Below are 21445 nucleotides of genomic sequence, written 5' to 3'. Positions count from 1 at the left end.
GGCAGCACTAAAGGACAAAAAATTTCGGAGGTTTTTAGATTTCCGCAGAGGTGGCTCTGAGGATTTGTTCTTGAGCTAAACATAGTGCCAAAATCAACAAGTCTAATTTTTTTTGATAATTTTTGTTACTTAATAATCCTTTTTAATAATTTTTGTTACTTAATAATCCTTTTTGCATATAAAATAAAAAAAATAATAAATTCGCAGAGATGAACATCGATCCTCAGAGGGCGCTCTGTGGATCTGTTCTTGAGCAAACACCTCTACGGATCTGTTCTTCGCAGAAACGATATTTCCATGGCAAAAATCGGGCAAAATTTTGGGATTTACTAATCACTAAACTATTATACATTCATACAAACTATCATACACCCTAACAACATATAATTAACTCAGAAAACGGGCAATTAGGTTTTCATACCGAAAAATTTGGCACTATGTTTTGCTTAAGAACAGAGCCATTAACCAATCCTCAGAGCCATTAAGTGATCCTGAGAGCACCCTCTGTGGATTTGATGGTCATTTTACAAATTTCAAAGTTTTATGGTTAAAAGATGAAAACACCCTTTAGAGTATGGTTATTTCATAAAATTTCTCTAATAAACACTACATATAACAAATATAAACAAAAATCTGGAAGGATTTGATAAGGAAAATCGAAGATGTTTAAAAAAAAAAAAGATAAATAGAGTTGCATTTACATCATTTCTCCTCTTTAATAATAGAGATAATTATATGTCAATAGTTTGTTGCAAGTAGAGATGGCAATGGGTACGGGTATACCGGGTTTCGTGTTCCCCATCCCCATACCCGAATCCCCATCCCCATCCCCATACCCGACCCCATCCCCATCAGGGATTAAAAATCTATCCCCATCCCCATCCCCAATGGGTATCCGGGATCCCCAATGGGTACTCAGGGATTTTTCTCCGTTATAAAGTTTTGAACTTTTATGAAAAATAACTCATAATTATATATTAACCAACAAAACAAAAACTAACAGAACTAATATAAAACACTATAATCACTGAATGTCTTCAAACACGAACATTTACATTCAAGGTTACAAATAAAATCATTTTTTGCAAAAAAAGACATAAAAATTCTTCCCAAAACTATACGTTTGATTGTTAAAAAACCTTACTTTGTCTACTGAAAATTTGCTTATGCATTATTAAAAATAAAAACATAAGTAATAATATATATATATATATATATATATATATATATATATATATATATATATATATATATATATATATATATATATATATTTGACTTAACCCTACCAGATAACTAAACATCTATAAATACGGCACATCGTTTGCCGTCTAAGAGTCATCTTATTCAATACCAAAATTTCTTGACATCGTAGGTATCTGTCTTCAACTTCAATGGAATCCTTGTTGTCGAGTTGCTATTCTCTCAAGGATATTCGCCAAATCTCTCCTGAAGTTCAGACTGCTCTGAAGCAGGTTTGTAAACTGTATATTCTGTGGAATCTGGCTGATCTGGCTTAATAGTAAATAAATCATAAATGTGTGGTTTTGGATAAAAATGGTTCTGTGAAATTTTTAGATGATTCTTTTTGTTTAACAATTTTGTTTAGGAAATCTTGAAAGAGTATATCTTCTTTTTCATTCTTTTTCTAACCAATATTTATTAGACGATATATTGTTATTATTATTGTATATTTAATATTCAGACTGCGTTGAGTCTTTCTTGTTTTGATTACTTGGTTTTCAAAGTGCATGTGGATTGTGGAAGTATTTCTGAGTTTTGTATAATGAATAAAAAAAAAAAAAAAATCAACGGTCTAATGTTTCTATGCTGTTCGTTTTGTGGTGCTAACATCAAACTCGCTAATTGTGATAAAAAATAATCAAATAAAATATTGCTTACATGGACTTTATACAAGGCATGTGTATATGTATGATAACATATAATTCCTATAATCATGTGATTGCAGGGATATGCGAAAGTATGTTGCTTGTTAATAGCATATGCACTCGGGTTTTATCTCCATATCCTATTGGACAATGGATGTTTTTTCACTGCCTTGGCAACATTTGAATGTATGCTTTGGTTGATCGCCACTCCTCCATGGGAAGAGGTAGTTGTCTAGTTATCTTCTACGTATATACCCAATGATTTCTTGAAATCTTATTAATCTTAATTATTCCTTATATATTCTTCATGGGATTCTTATTCCAGCACAAAAGGTTAATGACATATTACCTATTTAGCATTCTCTACGGAGCCTCCTCTGTTTCTGTAGCCAAATTATTCATAGATTTTGACACGCGGTTTGTTCTTTTCCTTTTATTAATTATTATATTTCTATTGGTTTTGTAGCATGTGGGTGAGTGAATACATAGGAGCTGCCATCGCATTTGCTTGTTTCTCAGGCGCTGCCATGCTAGAAAGGCGTAGAGAGTTTTTTTATCTTGGAGCTCTTCTTTCCTCTGGTGTTTCAATCTTCTTCTGGTCACATTTTGCTTCAAAAATCTTTGGTGGTGCCACTGCTTATTTCCAATCTGAGGTAAATACGTAACTCCTGATTCATTCTTTTTTACAGTTTCTTTCCATCTTTTTCGACCATTTGTGTTAATTGTCTTTGTTTCAAATTTGCAGATTTATTTTGGGTTAATGGCGGTTGTTGGTTGCATGGTTGTTGCAACTCAGGTGCTCATCCCAATGACTTGGAGTATGTGAAGCATCCCCTCAAACTTATTTTCTGACTTGAATGCTGTTTTTGCTCCCTCACATTTTATACTGATTTTATTGCTGTTTTTATTAGTATGTTATGCAGTTGAACAATTCGGACGGAAGGGAACAGAGGAAGAATATGAGGACGAGGGGGATTATGAACAAAAGCTGCATTCAACTACAAATAAAAACTCGGTATAATTTATACTTTTGTGTGGTACATGTTTTTTTTTTTTTTTAACATCAGTCGTGGATATGTTCTATGTCACTTAGAGACTTAATATGATATCGGGTTTTACAGTGAGCTTTTGTCATAAAAGGTTTTTTTTTGTTTTTTTGGCCTCTTTGATCATCCGGTGTGAAAAGGGTATTTTATATGGGATAATCATAAGAAAAACCAAAATCATAGGGTTTTTATCATAAAGGCCTTTTGGCCAATTGAGATCGTGTTTGGTTTAGCAAATGGTTTGCCAAATTTTTGTATATGGTCAAAAATATTTAACATATACAAAAATATTTAAACAATATAACACCATGAGCTGTTGGGGTCGGAAAACTCTTCTATTAAACACTAAAATAGAATTACAATAGGAGGAGCAACTCTCACACTCAACTATTACAAAAGACCAACCCTCTCACTAACACTCTCACTCTAAGTTTTATACCATTTGTGTCTCTGTTTTTGGGATGCATACAACTGAAGAATGAAGTCTCTATTTATAGTCTTGGCAGCCACCATTGTAGTTGCGTCTATTAATTGTGTTCATCATAGGGTGGGAAGAAAAACTTGTCCCGTAGGTTTCATTTTGTCAACAATGATGGCTACTGTAGCTTTGGAGGCTTTGGAGGCTGGAACACAACAAATCTCCCCCTCCAGTCTCCGTCCAACAATCCTCATCCCAACTATGTCAGCACATAGTCTGTGTTTCTCTTGTGTCACCACCTTTGTCAACATGTCTGCAGGATTGTTATTGGTGTTGATCTTGAACAACTTCAATTCTCGTCCCTCAATTGCTTCTCTAAGCCAGTGATAACGTATATCAATATGTTTTGTACGGGAATGGTACATCGAGTTCTTACTCAGGTCCATAGCACTCTGACTATCGCAATGAATGATGTACTCTTCTTGTGGAAAGCCTAATTCTTGAAGAAACCGTTTCATCCATATAAGCTCCTTCCCAGCTTCAACGGCAGCAATATACTCGGCTTCTGTTGTTGACAGTGCGACACACTTCTGTAACTTGGATTGCCACGAGATAGCTCCCCCTGCCAAAGTAAAAATGTAACTTGATGTAGATTTCCTACTATCAAGATCTCCTGCCATATCGGCATCTGTATAACCTTCCACGATTGGCTTTGCTCCCCCGTAGCATAAACATAGTTTCGAACTACCCTTCAGGTATCGAAGTATCCATTTGACTGCTTCCCAATGTTGTTTTCCCGGATTAGCTAGATATCTACTCACAACACCGACAGCATGAGCAATATCTGGTCTTGTACACACCATTGCATACATAAGACTTCCTACGGCTGAGGAATAGGGGACTGCCTTCATCTCTTCTTTTTCTTTCTCAGAAGATGGACAATTTTTCTTACTCAACTTGAAGTGGTTAGCCAAGGGCGTACCAACGGGCTTGGCATTTTCCATGTTGAACCTTTTGATCACACGTTCAACATACTCTTCCTGTGATAAGAACAATTTTCTTGATTTTCTATCACGGATAATTTTCATGCCCAATATCTGTTGTGCTTGGCCTAAGTCTTTCATATCAAAGAACTTAGACAAATCCTTCTTCAAGTTGTTGATCATCATTGCATCTTGGCCTACTATCAACATATCATCCACGTAGAGCAAAAGGATGACAAATTTCCCATCTGGAAACTTCTTCAGATAGACACAATGGTCTGCAACAGTTCTCTTGTACTCATGATTCATCATAAATGAATCAAACTTCTTGTACCACTGCCTTGGGGCTTGCTTAAGACCATAAAGGCTCTTCTTTAATTTACAGACGAGATGCTCTTTCTTTGGGACTTTAAAGCCATCAGGTTGCTCCATGTATATTTCTTCATCCAAATCACCATGGAGAAAGGCTGTTTTCACATCCATCTGCTCAAGTTCAAGATCTAGACTGGCAACTAATCCGAGTACAACTCGAATAGACATCATCTTCACAACTGGCGAAAAAATTTCATCAAAGTCGATTCCTTCTTTTTGTTGGAAACCTTTGACAACGAGTCTCGCCTTATACTTCATAGTAATTCCCTTGCCGTCTTTCTTCAACTTGAAAACCCACTTGTTTTTCAAGGCTTTCTTTCCTTTGGGGAGGTTTACCAACTCATATGTTTGATTCTTCTGCAAAGAATTCATTTCTTCTTCCATGGCCTTCTGCCAATTTGCTTTGTCAATATGAGATTGAGCTTCTTGAAAACTCTCTGGCTCCCCCTCACTAGTAAGAAGGATGTAGTTTGAAGTCGGATATCTTGTTGATGGAGCACGTACTCGTTCGGATCGTCTAACTTGAGTTCCTTCGTTTGCAACTTCTGGCAGTGGATCTGAATTATCCAGGGGTGGAAGCTCCCCCTGCTCAACACCTTCTTGATCTGCATCATCGACTTCTTCATCCACTTCTTCAGTGGAAACATCATCTTTATTTTTAGATATTATATCTGAAACTTTGGAGCTTTGTTGCTTGTTAACCGGTGCCTTGAAATCATAATACTGGTTTTCATAAAAAACCACATCTCTGCTTCGAATAACCTTATTTAGTTCTGGGTCCCATAGCCTGTACCCGAACTCTTCATCTCCATATCCAATAAAGATGCATGCAGTGGATTTGAGGTCCAATTTCTTCCGCAATTCACTTGATACATGTGCAAACGCTTTGCACCCAAATACTCTCAAGTGAGAATATGATATGTCTTTACCCGTCCATATCTTCTCCGGAACTTCAAAATTCAATGGAGCGGAAGGTGACCTATTTATTAGATAGCAAGATGTCAATACAGCTTCACCCCAGAATGGATTTGGGAGTTTAGTCATGCTGAGCATGCATCGAACTTTCTCAACAATGGTGCGATTCATCCGTTCTGCTACACCATTGTGTTGTGGGGTTCGTGGGACAGTCTTTTCATGTCTGATACCATGTTCCGTGCAGTATTTAGAGAACTCACGGGAATAGTATTCGCCTCCATTATCTGATCGGAGACATTTTAGTTTCTTGCCTGTTTGTCTTTCCACCATTGCATGAAAAGCTTTGAAGCGGTCCAATACTTGGTCATTCGTTCTCAAACAGTATGCCCATACCTTTCGTGACGCATCGTCAATGAATGTCACAAAATACCGGCTTCCACCAAGAGATTCTACTTCAATGGGTCCACATACGTCGGAGTGGACAAGGCTCAGCAACTCAGAGCGGTTCTTTCTTGTGGAGCTAAAGGAAACTCTGTGTTGTTTCCCGAATAGGCAGTATTTACAAGGATCCAAGGCAACATCTTTTGCCATTGAAATGGACTCCTTCTTTGCAAGAGTCGTCAATCCCTTCTCGCTCATGTGGCCTAGTCTTCTATGCCACAAGTTTGGTGATGTCTCTTCTTTAACAACATTGAGACTTGGTTGAAGCAACTTTGCATGACTTTTATAAATAGTACCATCAAGTTTTCCCCTTGCAACAACCATAACACCTTTCAACAACTTCCAGGTGCCATTTTTGAATTGATTATCATATCCTTGGACGTCAAGAGCTCCAACTGAGATAAGATTCATTCTCAGCTCTGGGACATGCCGAACATCTTTCAACACCAATGTACATCCAACATTGGTCTTTAAATGCACATCACCAATACCAGCAACGCTTGAGAAACTGGTGTTTCCCATCTTCACGGTACCATGGTCTCCGGGTTTATAAGTACTGAATAAATCCCGGTTTGGAGTCGAATGATATGATGCAGCGCTATCAATCACCCACTCATCATCATGAGTTTCAACATGTAGGCATGCTTCCTCCTCGTATGTAACAAGGGCAACGTCTTGTGTTATGGTGACCATGGTTTCACCATTCTCCCTGCTTGGATTCTGGCTTGTCTCGGCTGCTCTCGTAAGAACCTTCGGCAATCACTCCTTTTGTGGCCATAATAATTACAATGATTGCAATAGCCTTCGAACCATGTATTTGAAGATTTACCTCGCTCTCGCGATTTCCCTCGATCTCGTGATTTCCCACGATCTTGGGATCTTCCTCTACTTTGACCATGTCTACCTCTGCCTCTACCTCGACCTCGGCCTCCAGTTCTGCCTCCGCCTCTTTCTTTGTTTTCTGACACGAGGGCAAAAGACTGGTCTGTACCAGCTTCTTTCCTTCTGGCTTCCTCGTTCATTAGGGCATCTGTGACCATCTTCATTGTCACTTTACCACCGGGGGCAGAATTGCTGAGAGTCACAACAAGCGTCTCCCAATTATCTGGTAGAGAACTCAAGAGCAATATGGCTTGTTCCTCGTCTTTGAGAACCCAATCAGCAGCACCGAGCTGGTTTACGAGATCCTGGAACTGACTCGTATGCTCGGTTATGGACGTACCACTTCGTAACTTGTGGTTTACAAGGCGCCTCATCAGCAAGGTCTTGTTGCGTGCCGTCTTTGCCTGATACATATTCTCGAGCTTCTCCCAAAGTTTGTACGCGTCTGTCTCTTGAGAAACATGATGAAAAACACTGTGGTCGATCCACTGTCGAATTTGTGCCACCGTTTTCCTGTTTATTCTCGTCCAAACTTCGTCTGTCTTCATGTTGGGTTTGACGCCTTGCTTTTCTATAGGCTCTGCTAAATCTTTCAGATTAAGCAAATCTTCCATCCTTGGCTTCCACATGTTGTAATTTGTGGGCGTAAGTCGAACCATTGTAATCGTACTTGTAGATTCCATCGAAAATAAATGCAAATTTATTTTACAAATATTTCAAGGAAAAATTAGATAAAACCGAGCTCTCGGTTGGATTCGGAAGCGTCAAAAATGGTTGGGTAGAGTTTTTCGGGGTCAAAATATACTTTCTTGAAAAGTTATGTGTTAATTTGTAACTTTTCGGAACTACAGGGGCTAAACTGTAATTTTCGGAACTTACAGGGTCCAATCTGAAATATTTCTGCCAACCAGGGAATTTTCTGAAACTTTTCAGAACTCCAGGGACCAAAACAGTTATTTTCAGAACAACAGGGACCGAACTGCAGTTTTTCAGAAACAGGGGGACCTTTCTGCAATTTTCTGAAACTTCAGGGGCTAAACTGCAACTTTTCTGAAAAGCTGGTCAATGCTGACGTCACTGATGACGTCACCCGTCTTCTCCGGCAGTCTTCTCCGGCCACCTGGTTTTTCGGCGAATTTTTCGGCAGGTTTGACCAATCTTTGACCGGTGTTTTGGAGGTCTTCCCGTAGTCAAAAAATTACGAAAAATATATTTTCGGAATCCTTGAAACAAGCCCTTTCCAACGGTGTACTCAAAAATGGATTTTGAGACAAAACAATTTTGACGAAAAAACAGAGAAATTCGTGAAAAATTCCCTGGACACCAAACGGGGCTCTGATACCAGTTGTTGGGGTCGGAAAACTCTTCTATTAAACACTAAAATAGAATTACAATAGGAGGAGCAACTCTCACACTCAACTATTACAAAAGACCAACCCTCTCACTAACACTCTCACTCTAAGTTTTATACTATTTGTGTCTCTGTTTTTGGGATGCATACAACTGAAGAATGAAGTCTCTATTTATAGTCTTGGCAGCCACCATTGTAGTTGCGTCTATTAATTGTGTTCATCATAGGGTGGGAAGAAAAACTTGTCCCGTAGGTTTCATTTTGTCAACAATGATGGCTACTGTAGCTTTGGAGGCTTTGGAGGCTGGAACACAACATGAGCATGAGCTTCTATGCTTCTCTAGCTAAGCATGGTCCTTCCCCTTGTCACAGGGCCCTATATATGTGAAATGCCAACACAACAACTATAAAGTAACATATCTCATAAATATTTAATAATATATCCTATTAATAATGAGACATGCATAGATAAGTCATAAGTGATTAACCTATACATGAATGATGTAATGTGGATATCTGCAACTTGCCTCATTTCCCACGTGTCCTCATATTCTGATATTCACCTCGTCTTCTGTTTTTCCTTCCAAATTCTAGTTTTCTGTTCTTCATCTAATCTCCACATAAATCAGCAAACATATTTAAATTCAACTAGAAAGTATACTGGAAGGTAGCGTTTTTTTGATACATCTTCTACGACTTGTTTTGACGTTTGGATTTTATCGGCCTAGATGAAAAATATGTCCACCTTCAGCTGAAAAATAATAGGTTAAACAAAAAAGTGACATAATATGTATCGAACTAAAAAGTAAGCAATAAAGACAACACATATCATTATACAGTAAAAGAAAAGAGAATTACTTCTACATTTATTTTTTTTGCTGAAATTATTTCCCAATTGATTAATGCCAAACACTCTTTCCATACATAAACTATGTCTTTGCTTGTGGTCTATTAACCTGAAGCAAATCTAGAAATTCATTCTTTTTAAGCAACCTACTTGCATATTTCTCATAAAACCAAAATACTTAGAATTCTAACTAATAATAGCAACCTAGTTACACTTCCTTATAAGTCCCATAATATTTAAAAAGAAAATGGGTTTCTATGTACTTGTAATTTCTCTCACCTATAATAGCAATTTGCTTAGAGTTTTTAACCATAATAGCAACGTACGTACATTTCTTTTCTTTATTTTTAGCCATAATAGTAAGCACTTTCCTATAATGGTTGAAGAGATGTAAGCAAACTGCTATAAGGAGGTACATATTGCGATTATCACTAAAAATGTAAGTACAATGTCGATTATAGGTAAGGAAAACGTAAATAGATTGCTTTTACGGGTATTTATTATAAAGTGAATTGCTTATATTAGTAAAAAGAGTAAAGTAAGTTGTTATTTCCTGCAATTTGCTCTTCAAAAAATATTATAAACCTTTCCAAGTAGAGAATCATAGGTTGGTGGAAAAACGTATTTGGTATAAATGTGATTATCCATTCTCACAAATGGACCTCCAGATGGCAAGTAAGATGTAATTCACCCTGATTTTAAAGAAATGAATAAATAAACAACTTAAGTATTAAATAATTTAGAAACGACTATATGTATGGCGTATCAACAAAAAAAATACGAAAGAAAACCTGGTTCTGGTCTAAAATTTTTGAATGCAACTTCTACATTGCTACGATGTTCAATCAAGAGACCTCTAAGCAGAATATCAACTTGTAATAATAATTGCAAGATTAAATAAACTGTCGATGCATAAAAACTAAATCATAATGGGATTGGAGACCAACTACCTGAACAAATGGATGTGTATTTGCACAAATTCTGTTCAAAAGCATTGTAAACCCACCTACATAAATTCAGAGCTATATTCAAGTTTACCAAGAGTAAAAATTCTATGAAAATGTACCAGTTCTCTCACCTTGATATCTTCATAAACTTGCTTTCTGACCCCTGGTGCATGCACTCACCTTTATTGACTGAATCACTTCGGATGCAATGCTACCAGAACCATATTTTGCAACTTCAGTAAGAGATGGCAAAAGAAACTTGTCACCATGCAAATTACTACTTCTGAACCTTCAACAGCTACAAAGAAAAATATACTGAATGATATAATTTATGCCCTTGTCCTTAAACTTTGGTTATAAAGCACAAGTACAATAGAGAGGCACAAGAGCATTCGTGCTATTTTCTACAATTAGCTGTGTATGTAGCATAATGACCAATAGTACATGTCACTGATTAGACATATATCAACATCAAGGTGCCTGAAGCTTTTCATTGTATGGATGTTCATTGTTTCTGTTATTTATACCATAAGCAGGGTATTACAGTCAAATTTGAAAATTTTGAAGTACGTATTCAACTAAAACTTTGATGAATTACATCAAGAACGGTTGCATTTGTGATGAATTGCATCAAGAAGCAAAAATACACCAAGTAACAAAAAACTCACCAGGTACCATTAGTGGTTGTAGCAAAAAAATCTGAACACAGAAGAAGAATAGCATCAAGTAGTAAAGATTTCCAGAACACTAAAAATATAGTCATCTTACAGCAAGGTTAAAAGCTGGTGGAGTACCCACCAACCCCAGAAGTTGCACATACGTTGATATCAACATTAGAGCAACATTGAATACATTTGCAAAATTATGATTACTGGTTTAAGTATGCTATGAAATGTAAACTTAAGCTCCCAAAACACTTTACTTTTAACTTTCCCACAGAAGAGGACACATTTACAATCACTGATGAATTGATGATTGAAGAAGGGGAATTAAATATTGAACCATTCTTTCCGAACTATAGTAGTTTGTTACCGTAAATTCTACACCCATCACATTAGACTGTATCGATATTTTATTCCAATCGATTTAAAAAAAAAACAAAAAAAATCATGTATGATGTTTTACCTGAGTGAAAATAACATCGAAGAAAAGGGGTTTTTTAGTGACCGAAACTTGAATTCGGAGCAGGTGCTATTGTAGCGTGGAGATTCTAGCATTAAGAGGGTAGAGTTCTCCCATCTAGTGTAGTAGTGTATGTGTGTAATTTGTTTGTTAAAAGGAACGACCATTGGAAAGTTGGAAAACCACAGCCACAAAATTCAGAAAACAGACGATAAATACAAAACATGTACCGGTGTAGAAGACGACATAATTGGTTGGTCGCTGATGGCGGTGCTAGCTGAACAGAACCGCCAACTCAATCGTCGTCCTCGCCTACCACCTCATGCTGTCTTCAACAATAGTGACGCCACTTTTCCGTCATACATCCTCTATGTCCCTATCTTCGATGGCGAAACAGTAAAGGACCCGGTTTATTATACTATCGGTGTGCATAACAAAGCAAACGAAGGTGGATTGCAGAGACAGAGAGGAGGGGGGGGGGGGGGGAGGGGGGGGGGGGGAAGAGTCGATGACGGTGGATAGAGAAAAAAGAAGTCGGACAGGTAGGGATATTTTGAAGCAGTCAAAGGTCGGAGGGATCTCCTGACTGTAATTGATGCTCCCTTTGTGTTTGGATGGAGGAGGGAGGAAGGGTAGAAGAAGATTCGAGGAGGGCTTAGTATGTGGATCGGTTGACCTAACCTGAGTAAAATAACTAAATGAACAGTACCGGGTACTGTTCATAAGAGAGCTCTTTTATATATATATATATATATATATATATATATATATATATATATATATATATATATAATGGAAAGAAATAATCATATCCAAATTTAAAATTTGTGTTTATATTAATTAGAAAACCCTTTATACTTAAGTTACTTTTCATTTGTACGCAAACATCCAATTTATAAAGAAGTTACCGTTTTGTGACATAACATTTATCTTGTTCCTTTTTAGGTTGACATGGAAAAAAATAAGCGATGTTACTTATTTCCTTGAGTAAATAGTTGTTGAGTAGATGATCTATTTCTCACATTTTACCTAAGACAAAAGGCAACACCACTTATGTTTACTTATAGTAGTTTGACAACTTTTTTAAAATTGAAAACTTGATTCCCAATATTAAATGAACATTAATCCTATTAAATGAATTTTAATTTAGATAAATATCAATTCCATATAAGGACATAATAGCGATCACACTTGTTGTCAAACAAGTACACAAAATGTTACAAATCCTACAATATATGTCTACACAGATGCAAGTCAAGACAAAATCATAGGTAATATCTCAATATATATCGCACTAGGTTATAACTTGTATGGTACACGGTTAACAAAGTAAAATAACATATATACTATGCAACCTGTAGGTGTTGTGAACGATGTGTTCACCGGTGTACTCTAAAAACCCATTTACATGTATTGCGAGTGGACTCTCGAAAACGATACTGTCAATAAATGAGGTAAACCCTGTCGACTATGCAGACTTAGTGCCCATTGTATAAACCCTGGCGACTATGCAGACTTAGTGCCTAAACCCTGGCGACTATGTAGACTTAGTGCCCGTTGTATGAACCCTTGCGACTATGCAGACTTAGTGCCTAAACCCTAGCGACTATGCAGACTTCGTGCCTATTCCTTAGGATAATCCTTAGGAATGAATTGACGAGAAATAATTGGGTTGAAAACCCTATGTACTCACCAGGTTTCCCAACCTAACCCACTCAATTCATTTGTATCACAGGTGTCAATATGAAGTAACAATACACTGAGAGATTAAGGAGATATAAGTCACTAGTGATAATGATTGTAAGTTCTGTTTATGCTTATGTTTCTGTATTGACGGTGACATTTCAATGTTTTAAAATGAATAAAATACGTTTCTTTGGAAATGCTTTGATAACGTATTTATCATGTTTTTCTGGGAACAAATTCCGCAACACTTTTCTTTAAAAGGTTACTCTGATTTTCAAAATAAAGCATAAACAAATTGGTCTTTTCTGGTCGTGAAAATAGGGATGTCACAGTTGGTATCAGAGCATTAGTTTAAGAGAACAAGGAATAAAGATTTATTTCTAGACTTAAACTTAGAATGTTAAGCGATGATCCTGAGGAGTGTGTCTAATATATTTTAGGTAGCACACCTGAATAGACACAAGCACTAGCTTAATTAGGAAAGATGCCTAAAATGATTTTATGTGCTAAATGATTTATGATATGCATTATAGGATCGTATCCATGGTCTGTTGCCGACCGGATCTGGAAACTTTACGTGTTCAGATTTCTAAACGTTTAATTATGGTATTAGAACTGGCATATAAATTTTTGGAGTAATAAGGAGGATTACACGTCTAAATCTTCTCTATCTATATTCTCGTCTTGATGCACTAAACGCATGCTTTCGTGAACAAAGCATCATGGTGAAGACTCGTAGAGAATTGAGTAAATGGAGGAAATGAAAAGGCTTATGATAGTGAATGACACCTATCAGAAGATATCGTAAGAGTGGTATATTTCCTTTATAATATGTATCATAAGGTAACAGTACATTCACAGGAGTATGGTACGTCTGAAGTACACCTTCGATTTGCGGGATGATGGAACGATTGGTGTAATTCCTGAAGTTGTCCCATCGTATGGCTTTTCCACCACCAACCGAGTTGAAGCAGAATTGATGATTGAAGATACGCATGGAAGAAGTCCTAGTAGGGTCTAGGGAAAATTATATGATTATTTGGACACATTTGTATGTGTTAAAATTGTTTTTGTGACAATAACTTGGAGAACTGCGAGACAATACTTGAGACGAGTAAGACTAGGTGTGAATGGTAGAAGAGGCCTATACTATCGGAAGCACGGGACTCACGCTTGAATCAGGGAAAGTCACAAGGTTACCAAGAAGCTAGTAATTGATTTTGTTTTGTTCATGTCTGTCGTTACCATCGTTTTGGTAATGACTAAGAAGATGATTGTTAGTCCGACCCAAGTTGTCAAAACAAAGTGAGTCTGACTAAGATGAGTATGTTACGTGGTTCAAAGAACCAAGATTGATGTAGCATCTGACTTAAGCCAGAGGATTGATGTGAAGCGATCAATTGAAGTATCGCAACCGTTGTTAAGGTAAGAAGCTTATAGCTAGAAGTGCTACATACTAGAATGTGATTCTATCACATTAGAACATGAAGGAAGGTGTCTTCCATTCTGGAATCTGACTCAAAAAGACCTGAGTCTAAAGCATTTCATCATACAATGAGAGGTCATAGGAAAATGACCCATCGGTATGATACGATAATCGAAGGAAAAAACCTATCTTAATTTAAGTCTGTTAAGAAGGAGCAGGAGTCTCCAATAAGGATCGAATTTGTAACTCGAAGGTTACGATTGAAAGTCCAACATAGTATGAAGAGCAGGTGCAAGATTGAGCATCGTCTGCAATCAAGAAGACCAAGAATTAGATACCCATTCGAAGGAACATAGAAGTTATGATTATTACCTAGGATGAAGAAATAACGTACGGAGTCATTATACAACCCTGTTTCGTTGATGATTCCGGGACGTAATCATCCTAAGGGGGAGATCATTGTAACGCCCACAGATTCTGGCTGGTCAATTTAGAGACAATGAGCATCAAAAATGAGTTTTTATGGAAGATTATTTAGAAGAAGTAATCTTACCCAAGTTGTAGAATATGTCACAAAAGTTCCGTATATATAAAGAACACCGAAATTCGAGTTATAACGAAGAAGTTATGGCTCGTCGAAGTTTCGCGACAAAACCGCCACGACGCTGTGCGACGTAAGTGTGAATTTACGATAGAGGACTTTTTAGCCTTAGGAATCTAAACAAAAGTCGTAGTATACGTTAAAACGAGAGCGTGCATAAAAAGAACGCCCAAATCTGACTTCGTATGAGGAAGTTATGATTTTTATAAGATTTGACATAGCAGTGCACAGCCCGGAATTCGAATTTTAGATCGAGCGGTTTTTGGCCAACGAGACCTAAATGAGAAATGAATATCTCATTAATAGCGACTCAACGATAAAAAGACAGATGAAAACGGAGTCCGTATGTAGAAGTTATGAATTTTACGCAGTCATTTAACAGTATAATCTTCTCATACTGTTAATTTTAGAATCGGTCAAGAATTAGCCAATGCGGTCAAAAGTAAAGTTGTAGATCTTGTCATAACCTACGAGTGGATATAAAGAACGTCAAAAAAGGAGCTCGTATGCGAAAGTTATGAATTTTCAAAAATTGACTGTTTTACCTGTTTTGTTCGACGCCACGTGTCAGCATCAGACTTTGCCTTGGAGCCTAAGCAAGCTCACGACGTGAGCACTAAAAACTCACGACATGAGAGGGCTCCTGGCAGCCTATAAATAGAAATGTGATCCTTCTTCATTCCTCACACCTTACCCATTCTTTCTTCACTCTATACACTCTCTAATACCCCCCCCCCCCTAAAACCCCCAAAAAGCCTAAGGAACCCCCTTAGCACGAGAAGGAAGCCCCGAAGCTCCCGATGACTCCGAGAAGAAGAACTTTCGGCTCAGAAGTTCTGCCCGCGCAGAGCCCAGTTCTTCGCTAAACTCCAATATAAGTGAGTTATGCCTACCCCACTTTAAATATAGCTTATATTTAAATATAATATCGTTATTATGAACCTATAAATAAGATTTATCAGTGATTCAAATTCGTTATAATGATTGATCTACTTATGGGAATGATGTCTAGGCTGTGATTAGTGAGGTGTTTAAAGTGGGATTTCCAAACAGTATAGTTCGTATACCAAACAGACCCTACCTCTGATATGATCCTACCTGGTTGTTCCTTACTTGATAGATCATGAAGTAGACTCTGAGTTAATGACGAATCTAGACTAATAATTAGTCGTAATAAATATTAGACTAAAATCTAGTGGTGATAATACTAGGTTTTGTCGAAGGAAATCATATTGTTAAGAAGCGAAGCGCTGATCGAATTTCGAGTTGTCACTTTAACAAGTGAGTCCATAGTTACTTTCATCTTACACATAGATATGAAGTAGTTAATATAAATTACGTGCTATGTGTGCATTTTATCTGTATACTTGCTATCTATGTTGGATGAACGATTTCATACATGTTTTAAATTATTTAAACTGTATATGTATTTTATATCTACAAAATATGTTGGGTAAAACATGGGTAGATGAAATATGAGTTGGATGATGAGATGAGAGGTGAAATATACCATGAGGTAAGGGTGAGAGGTGAACAATGAGAGAAGCCTTTTACCCAAGCTTTGGCCCCGTCATCTAGCAGAGTATGGATGACAACCACAGACTATTCTAGACAGTCCAGTGGAACACTAGCAGGCTCGCAACCTATAGGTGTTGTGAACGATGTGTTCACCGGTGTACTCTAAAAACCCATTGACATGTATTGCGAGTGGACTCTCGAAAACGATACTGTTAATAAACGAGATAAACTCTGGCAACTATGCAAACTTAGTGCCCGTTGTATAAACCCTGGCGACTATGCAGACTTAGTGCCTAAACCCTGGAGACTATGCAGACTTAGTGCCTAAACCCTGACGACTATGCAGAATTAGTGCCCGTTGTATGAACCCTGACGACTATGCAGACTTAGTGCCTAAACCCTAGCAACTATGCAGACTTAGTGCCTAAACCCTGGCAATGATGGACTTCGTGCCTATTCCTTAGGATAATCCTTAGGAATGAATTGATGAGAAATAATTGGGTTGAAAACCCTATATACTCACCATGTTTCACAACCTGACTCACTCAATTCATTTGTATCACATGTGTCGATATGAAGTTACAATACATTGAGAGATTAAGGAGATATAAATCACTAGTGATAATGATTGTAAGTTCTGTTTATGCTTATGTTTCTGTATTGACGATGACATCCCAATGTTTTAAAATGAATAAAATAAATTTCTTCGGAAATTCTTTGATAACGTATTTATCATGTTTTTCTGGGAACAAATTCCGCAACACCTTTCTTTAAAATGTTACTCTGGTTTTCAAAATAAAGCATAAACAAATCGGTCTTTTCTGGTCGTGAAAATGGGGATGTCACATAATCCTAGGAACACAATAGCGAAGCAAGGAGTATATATTCAGGTGATAAACTTACCTCGATAGACACCTATATCTGAAAAAAAAAAATCACAATCACAAACCTTAAAAAATTGCAAACCCACGATTACATCAATAGCATAAACTCAAAAAACAAATAAATAATAATCTCACCACAGTAGCTTGGGGTTCGCTTGAGGCAATTGAGACAAACCATGATTAAGGAAGACCTTGAAGATAGTGACCGGTAAGAGCGGCGATTTAGGGTAAGACGGATGATGGGTGGCGATGGTGGCAACAGTGACGCGAGGATGGTGCAGTGTTATCGTCGATGATGGTGTTGTAGCGATAGAGGTTGGGGATCCGTGCAACAATAAGGAAGATGTAGGAATTACAACAAAATACAAAGACCTTCAGTAGATTATTCAGCCAATGAAATTCTTATATTTTTGGCTGGTTAACTATCTTCATCAAAAGGCCAACTTCAACACTGTGTGCTTCTAAGATGAGAGAGAGAGAGAGAGAGAGAGAGAGAGAGAGAGTGAGTGAGTGAGTGAGTGAGTGAAGATATTATCGATGCCTTGTATAGATATTACTGTGGATCATAACTAGTTAAGAGAGATATATGAAGGAGGAACAGCAACTACAATGAGGCAAAGCGGCGATGATGTTGTGGTAGAGAAGAAGGAAAACGAAACCAGTAGCGGTGGAAGAGAAGCGGCAGCCTTGAGAAGAGATATTTATCTTTTAAATTTCAAATTGATAGATTTGATATGGTTTCCAAAGCGAGAGGCGAATTTTTTGGAAATACAGTCGTTATTAAGGGATGACCATGTATAGTTTTAAGGGTGAACGGGAAAACAAAAAAAGAAGTTCACGTAAAGATGACACGTGGAAAGTATAGTGGTTGAAAAGTGTCATGTGACAATTTTAGGAGTCTTTTATTAGAAGAAGGTATATATATATATATATATATATATATATATATATATATATATATATATATATATATATATATATATATAGAGAGAGAGAGAGAGAGAGAGAGAGAAGGATCCCCGCTTCGCGGGGGTTGGATTTTGTTTGTAGTATTTTTAATTCAGTGACGTAGTTAGGATAAATAGAAAATTACATTGCTCTTCTTTCACATTAACCAAAACGATGTTAATTATAAATAGAAATGTGATCCTTCTTCATTCCTCACACCTTACCCATTCTTTCTTCACTCTATACACTCTCTAATACCCCCCCCCCCCTAAAACCCCCAAAAAGCCTAAGGAACCCCCTTAGCACGAGAAGGAAGCCCCGAAGCTCCCGATGACTCCGAGAAGAAGAACTTTCGGCTCAGAAGTTCTGCCCGCGCAGAGCCCAGTTCTTCGCTAAACTCCAATATAAGTGAGTTATGCCTACCCCACTTTAAATATAGCTTATATTTAAATATAATATCGTTATTATGAACCTATAAATAAGATTTATCAGTGATTCAAATTCGTTATAATGATTGATCTACTTATGGGAATGATGTCTAGGCTGTGATTAGTGAGGTGTTTAAAGTGGGATTTCCAAACAGTATAGTTCGTATACCAAACAGACCCTACCTCTGATATGATCCTACCTGGTTGTTCCTTACTTGATAGATCATGAAGTAGACTCTGAGTTAATGACGAATCTAGACTAATAATTAGTCGTAATAAATATTAGACTAAAATCTAGTGGTGATAATACTAGGTTTTGTCGAAGGAAATCATATTGTTAAGAAGCGAAGCGCTGATCGAATTTCGAGTTGTCACTTTAACAAGTGAGTCCATAGTTACTTTCATCTTACACATAGATATGAAGTAGTTAATATAAATTACGTGCTATGTGTGCATTTTATCTGTATACTTGCTATCTATGTTGGATGAACGATTTCATACATGTTTTAAATTATTTAAACTGTATATGTATTTTATATCTACAAAATATGTTGGGTAAAACATGGGTAGATGAAATATGAGTTGGATGATGAGATGAGAGGTGAAATATACCATGAGGTAAGGGTGAGAGGTGAACAATGAGAGAAGCCTTTTACCCAAGCTTTGGCCCCGTCATCTAGCAGAGTATGTATGACAACCACAGACTATTCTAGACAGTCCAGTGGAACACTAGCAGGCTCGCAACCTGTAGGTGTTGTGAACGATGTGTTCACCGGTGTACTCTAAAAACCCATTGACATGTATTGCGAGTGGACTCTCGAAAACGATACTGTTAATAAACGAGATAAACTCTGGCAACTATGCAAACTTAGTGCCCGTTGTATAAACCCTGGCGACTATGCAGACTTAGTGCCTAAACCCTAGAGACTATGTAGACTTAGTGCCTAAACCCTGACGACTATGCAGAATTAGTGCCCGTTGTATGAACCCTGACGACTATGCAGACTTAGTGCCTAAACCCTAGCAACTATGCAGACTTAGTGCCTAAACCCTGGCAATGATGGACTTCGTGCCTATTCCTTAGGATAATCCTTAGGAATGAATTGACGAGAAATAATTGGGTTGAAAACCCTATATACTCACCATGTTTCACAACCTGACTCACTCAGTTCATTTGTATCACATGTGTCGATATGAAGTTACAATACATTGAGAGATTAAGGAGATATAAATCACTAGTGATAATGATTGTAAGTTCTGTTTATGCTTATGTTTCTGTATTGACGATGACATCCCAATGTTTTAAAATGAATAAAATAAATTTCTTCGGAAATTCTTTGATAACGTATTTATCATGTTTTTCTGGGAACAAATTCCGCAACACCTTTCTTTAAAATGTTACTCTGGTTTTCAAAATAAAGCATAAACAAATCGGTCTTTTCTGGTCGTGAAAATGGGGATGTCACATAATCCTAGGAACACAATAGCGAAGCAAGGAGTATATATTCAGGTGATAAACTTACCTCGATAGACACCTATATCTGAAAAAAAAAATCACAATCACAAACCTTAAAAAATTGCAAACCCACGATTACATCAATAGCATAAACTCAAAAAACAAATAAATAATAATCTCACCACAGTAGCTTGGGGTTTGCTTGAGGCAATTGAGACAAACCATGATTAAGGAAGACCTTGAAGATAGTGACCGGTAAGAGCGGCGATTTAGGGTAAGACGGATGATGGGTGGCGATGGTGGCAACAGTGACGCGAGGATGGTGCAGTGTTATCGTCGATGATGGTGTTGTAGCGATAGAGGTTGGGGATCCGTGCAACAATAAGGAAGATGTAGGAATTACAACAAAATACAAAGACCTTCAGTAGATTATTCAGCCAATGAAATTCTTATTTTTTTGGCTGGTTAACTATCTTCATCAAAAGGCCAACTTCAACACTGTGTGCTTCTAAGATGAGAGAGAGAGAGAGAGAGAGAGAGAGAGAGTGAGTGAGTGAGTGAGTGAGTGAAGATATTATCGATGCCTTGTATAGATATTACTGTGGATCATAACTAGTTAAGAGAGATATATGAAGGAGGAAGAGCAACTACAATGAGGCAAAGCGGCGATGGTGTTGTGGTAGAGAAGAAGGAAAACGAAACCAGTAGCGGTGGAAGAGAAGCGGCAGCCTTGAGAAGAGATATTTATCTTTTAAATTTCAAATTGATAGATTTGATATGGTTTCCAAAGAGAGAGGCGAATTTTTTGGAAATACAGTCGTTATTAAGGGATGACCATGTATAGTTTTAAGGGTGAACGGGAAAACAAAAAAAGAAGTTCACGTAAAGATGACACGTGGAAAGTATAGTGGTTGAAAAGTGTCATGTGACAATTTTAGGAGTCTTTTATTAGAAGAAGGTATATATATATATATATATATATATATATATATATATATATATATATATACATATAGAGAGAGAGAGAGAGAGAGAGAGAGAGAGAAGGATCCCCGCTTCGCGGGGGTTGGATTTTGTTTGTAGTATTTTTAATTCAGTGACGTAGTTAGGATAAATAGAAAATTACATTGCTCTTCTTTCACATTAACCAAAACGATGTTAATTATAAAATTGGCTATGTTGTAACAGAAAAGATGAATGTAGTGTAATGGAATGTACATTGCTACTTATGGAAATATAAGATTGATACAAATTAAATCAGCAATTTAAGGCATATTCGTCCTAC

The 21445-nt window shown here is 37.1% G+C and overlaps 1 protein-coding gene across 1 annotated transcript; it reads left to right on the top strand.

Moving 5' to 3' along the window:
- The first annotated feature begins 1326 nt into the window (after positions 1-1326).
- LOC145122734 (bax inhibitor 1-like) lies at positions 1327-3157 on the top strand. The gene is made up of 6 exons (XM_079058304.1): positions 1327-1475; positions 1970-2113; positions 2215-2306; positions 2356-2542; positions 2635-2707; positions 2801-3157. Exons 1-6 carry the CDS (start codon positions 1395-1397, stop codon positions 2908-2910), a joined length of 687 nt encoding a protein of 228 aa, XP_078914430.1. The 5' UTR covers positions 1327-1394; the 3' UTR covers positions 2911-3157.
- The last annotated feature ends 18288 nt before the right edge of the window (positions 3158-21445 follow it).

The sequence above is a fragment of the Lactuca virosa genome, chromosome 6 (genome assembly GCF_052849685.1).
Source record: "Lactuca virosa cultivar CGN04683 chromosome 6, Lactuca_virosa_CGN04683_v6, whole genome shotgun sequence".
Taxonomy (NCBI): Eukaryota; Viridiplantae; Streptophyta; class Magnoliopsida; order Asterales; family Asteraceae; genus Lactuca; species Lactuca virosa.
The sequence above is the reverse complement of the archived record's forward strand: the minus strand, read 5'-3'. Positions and strand labels throughout refer to the sequence as shown.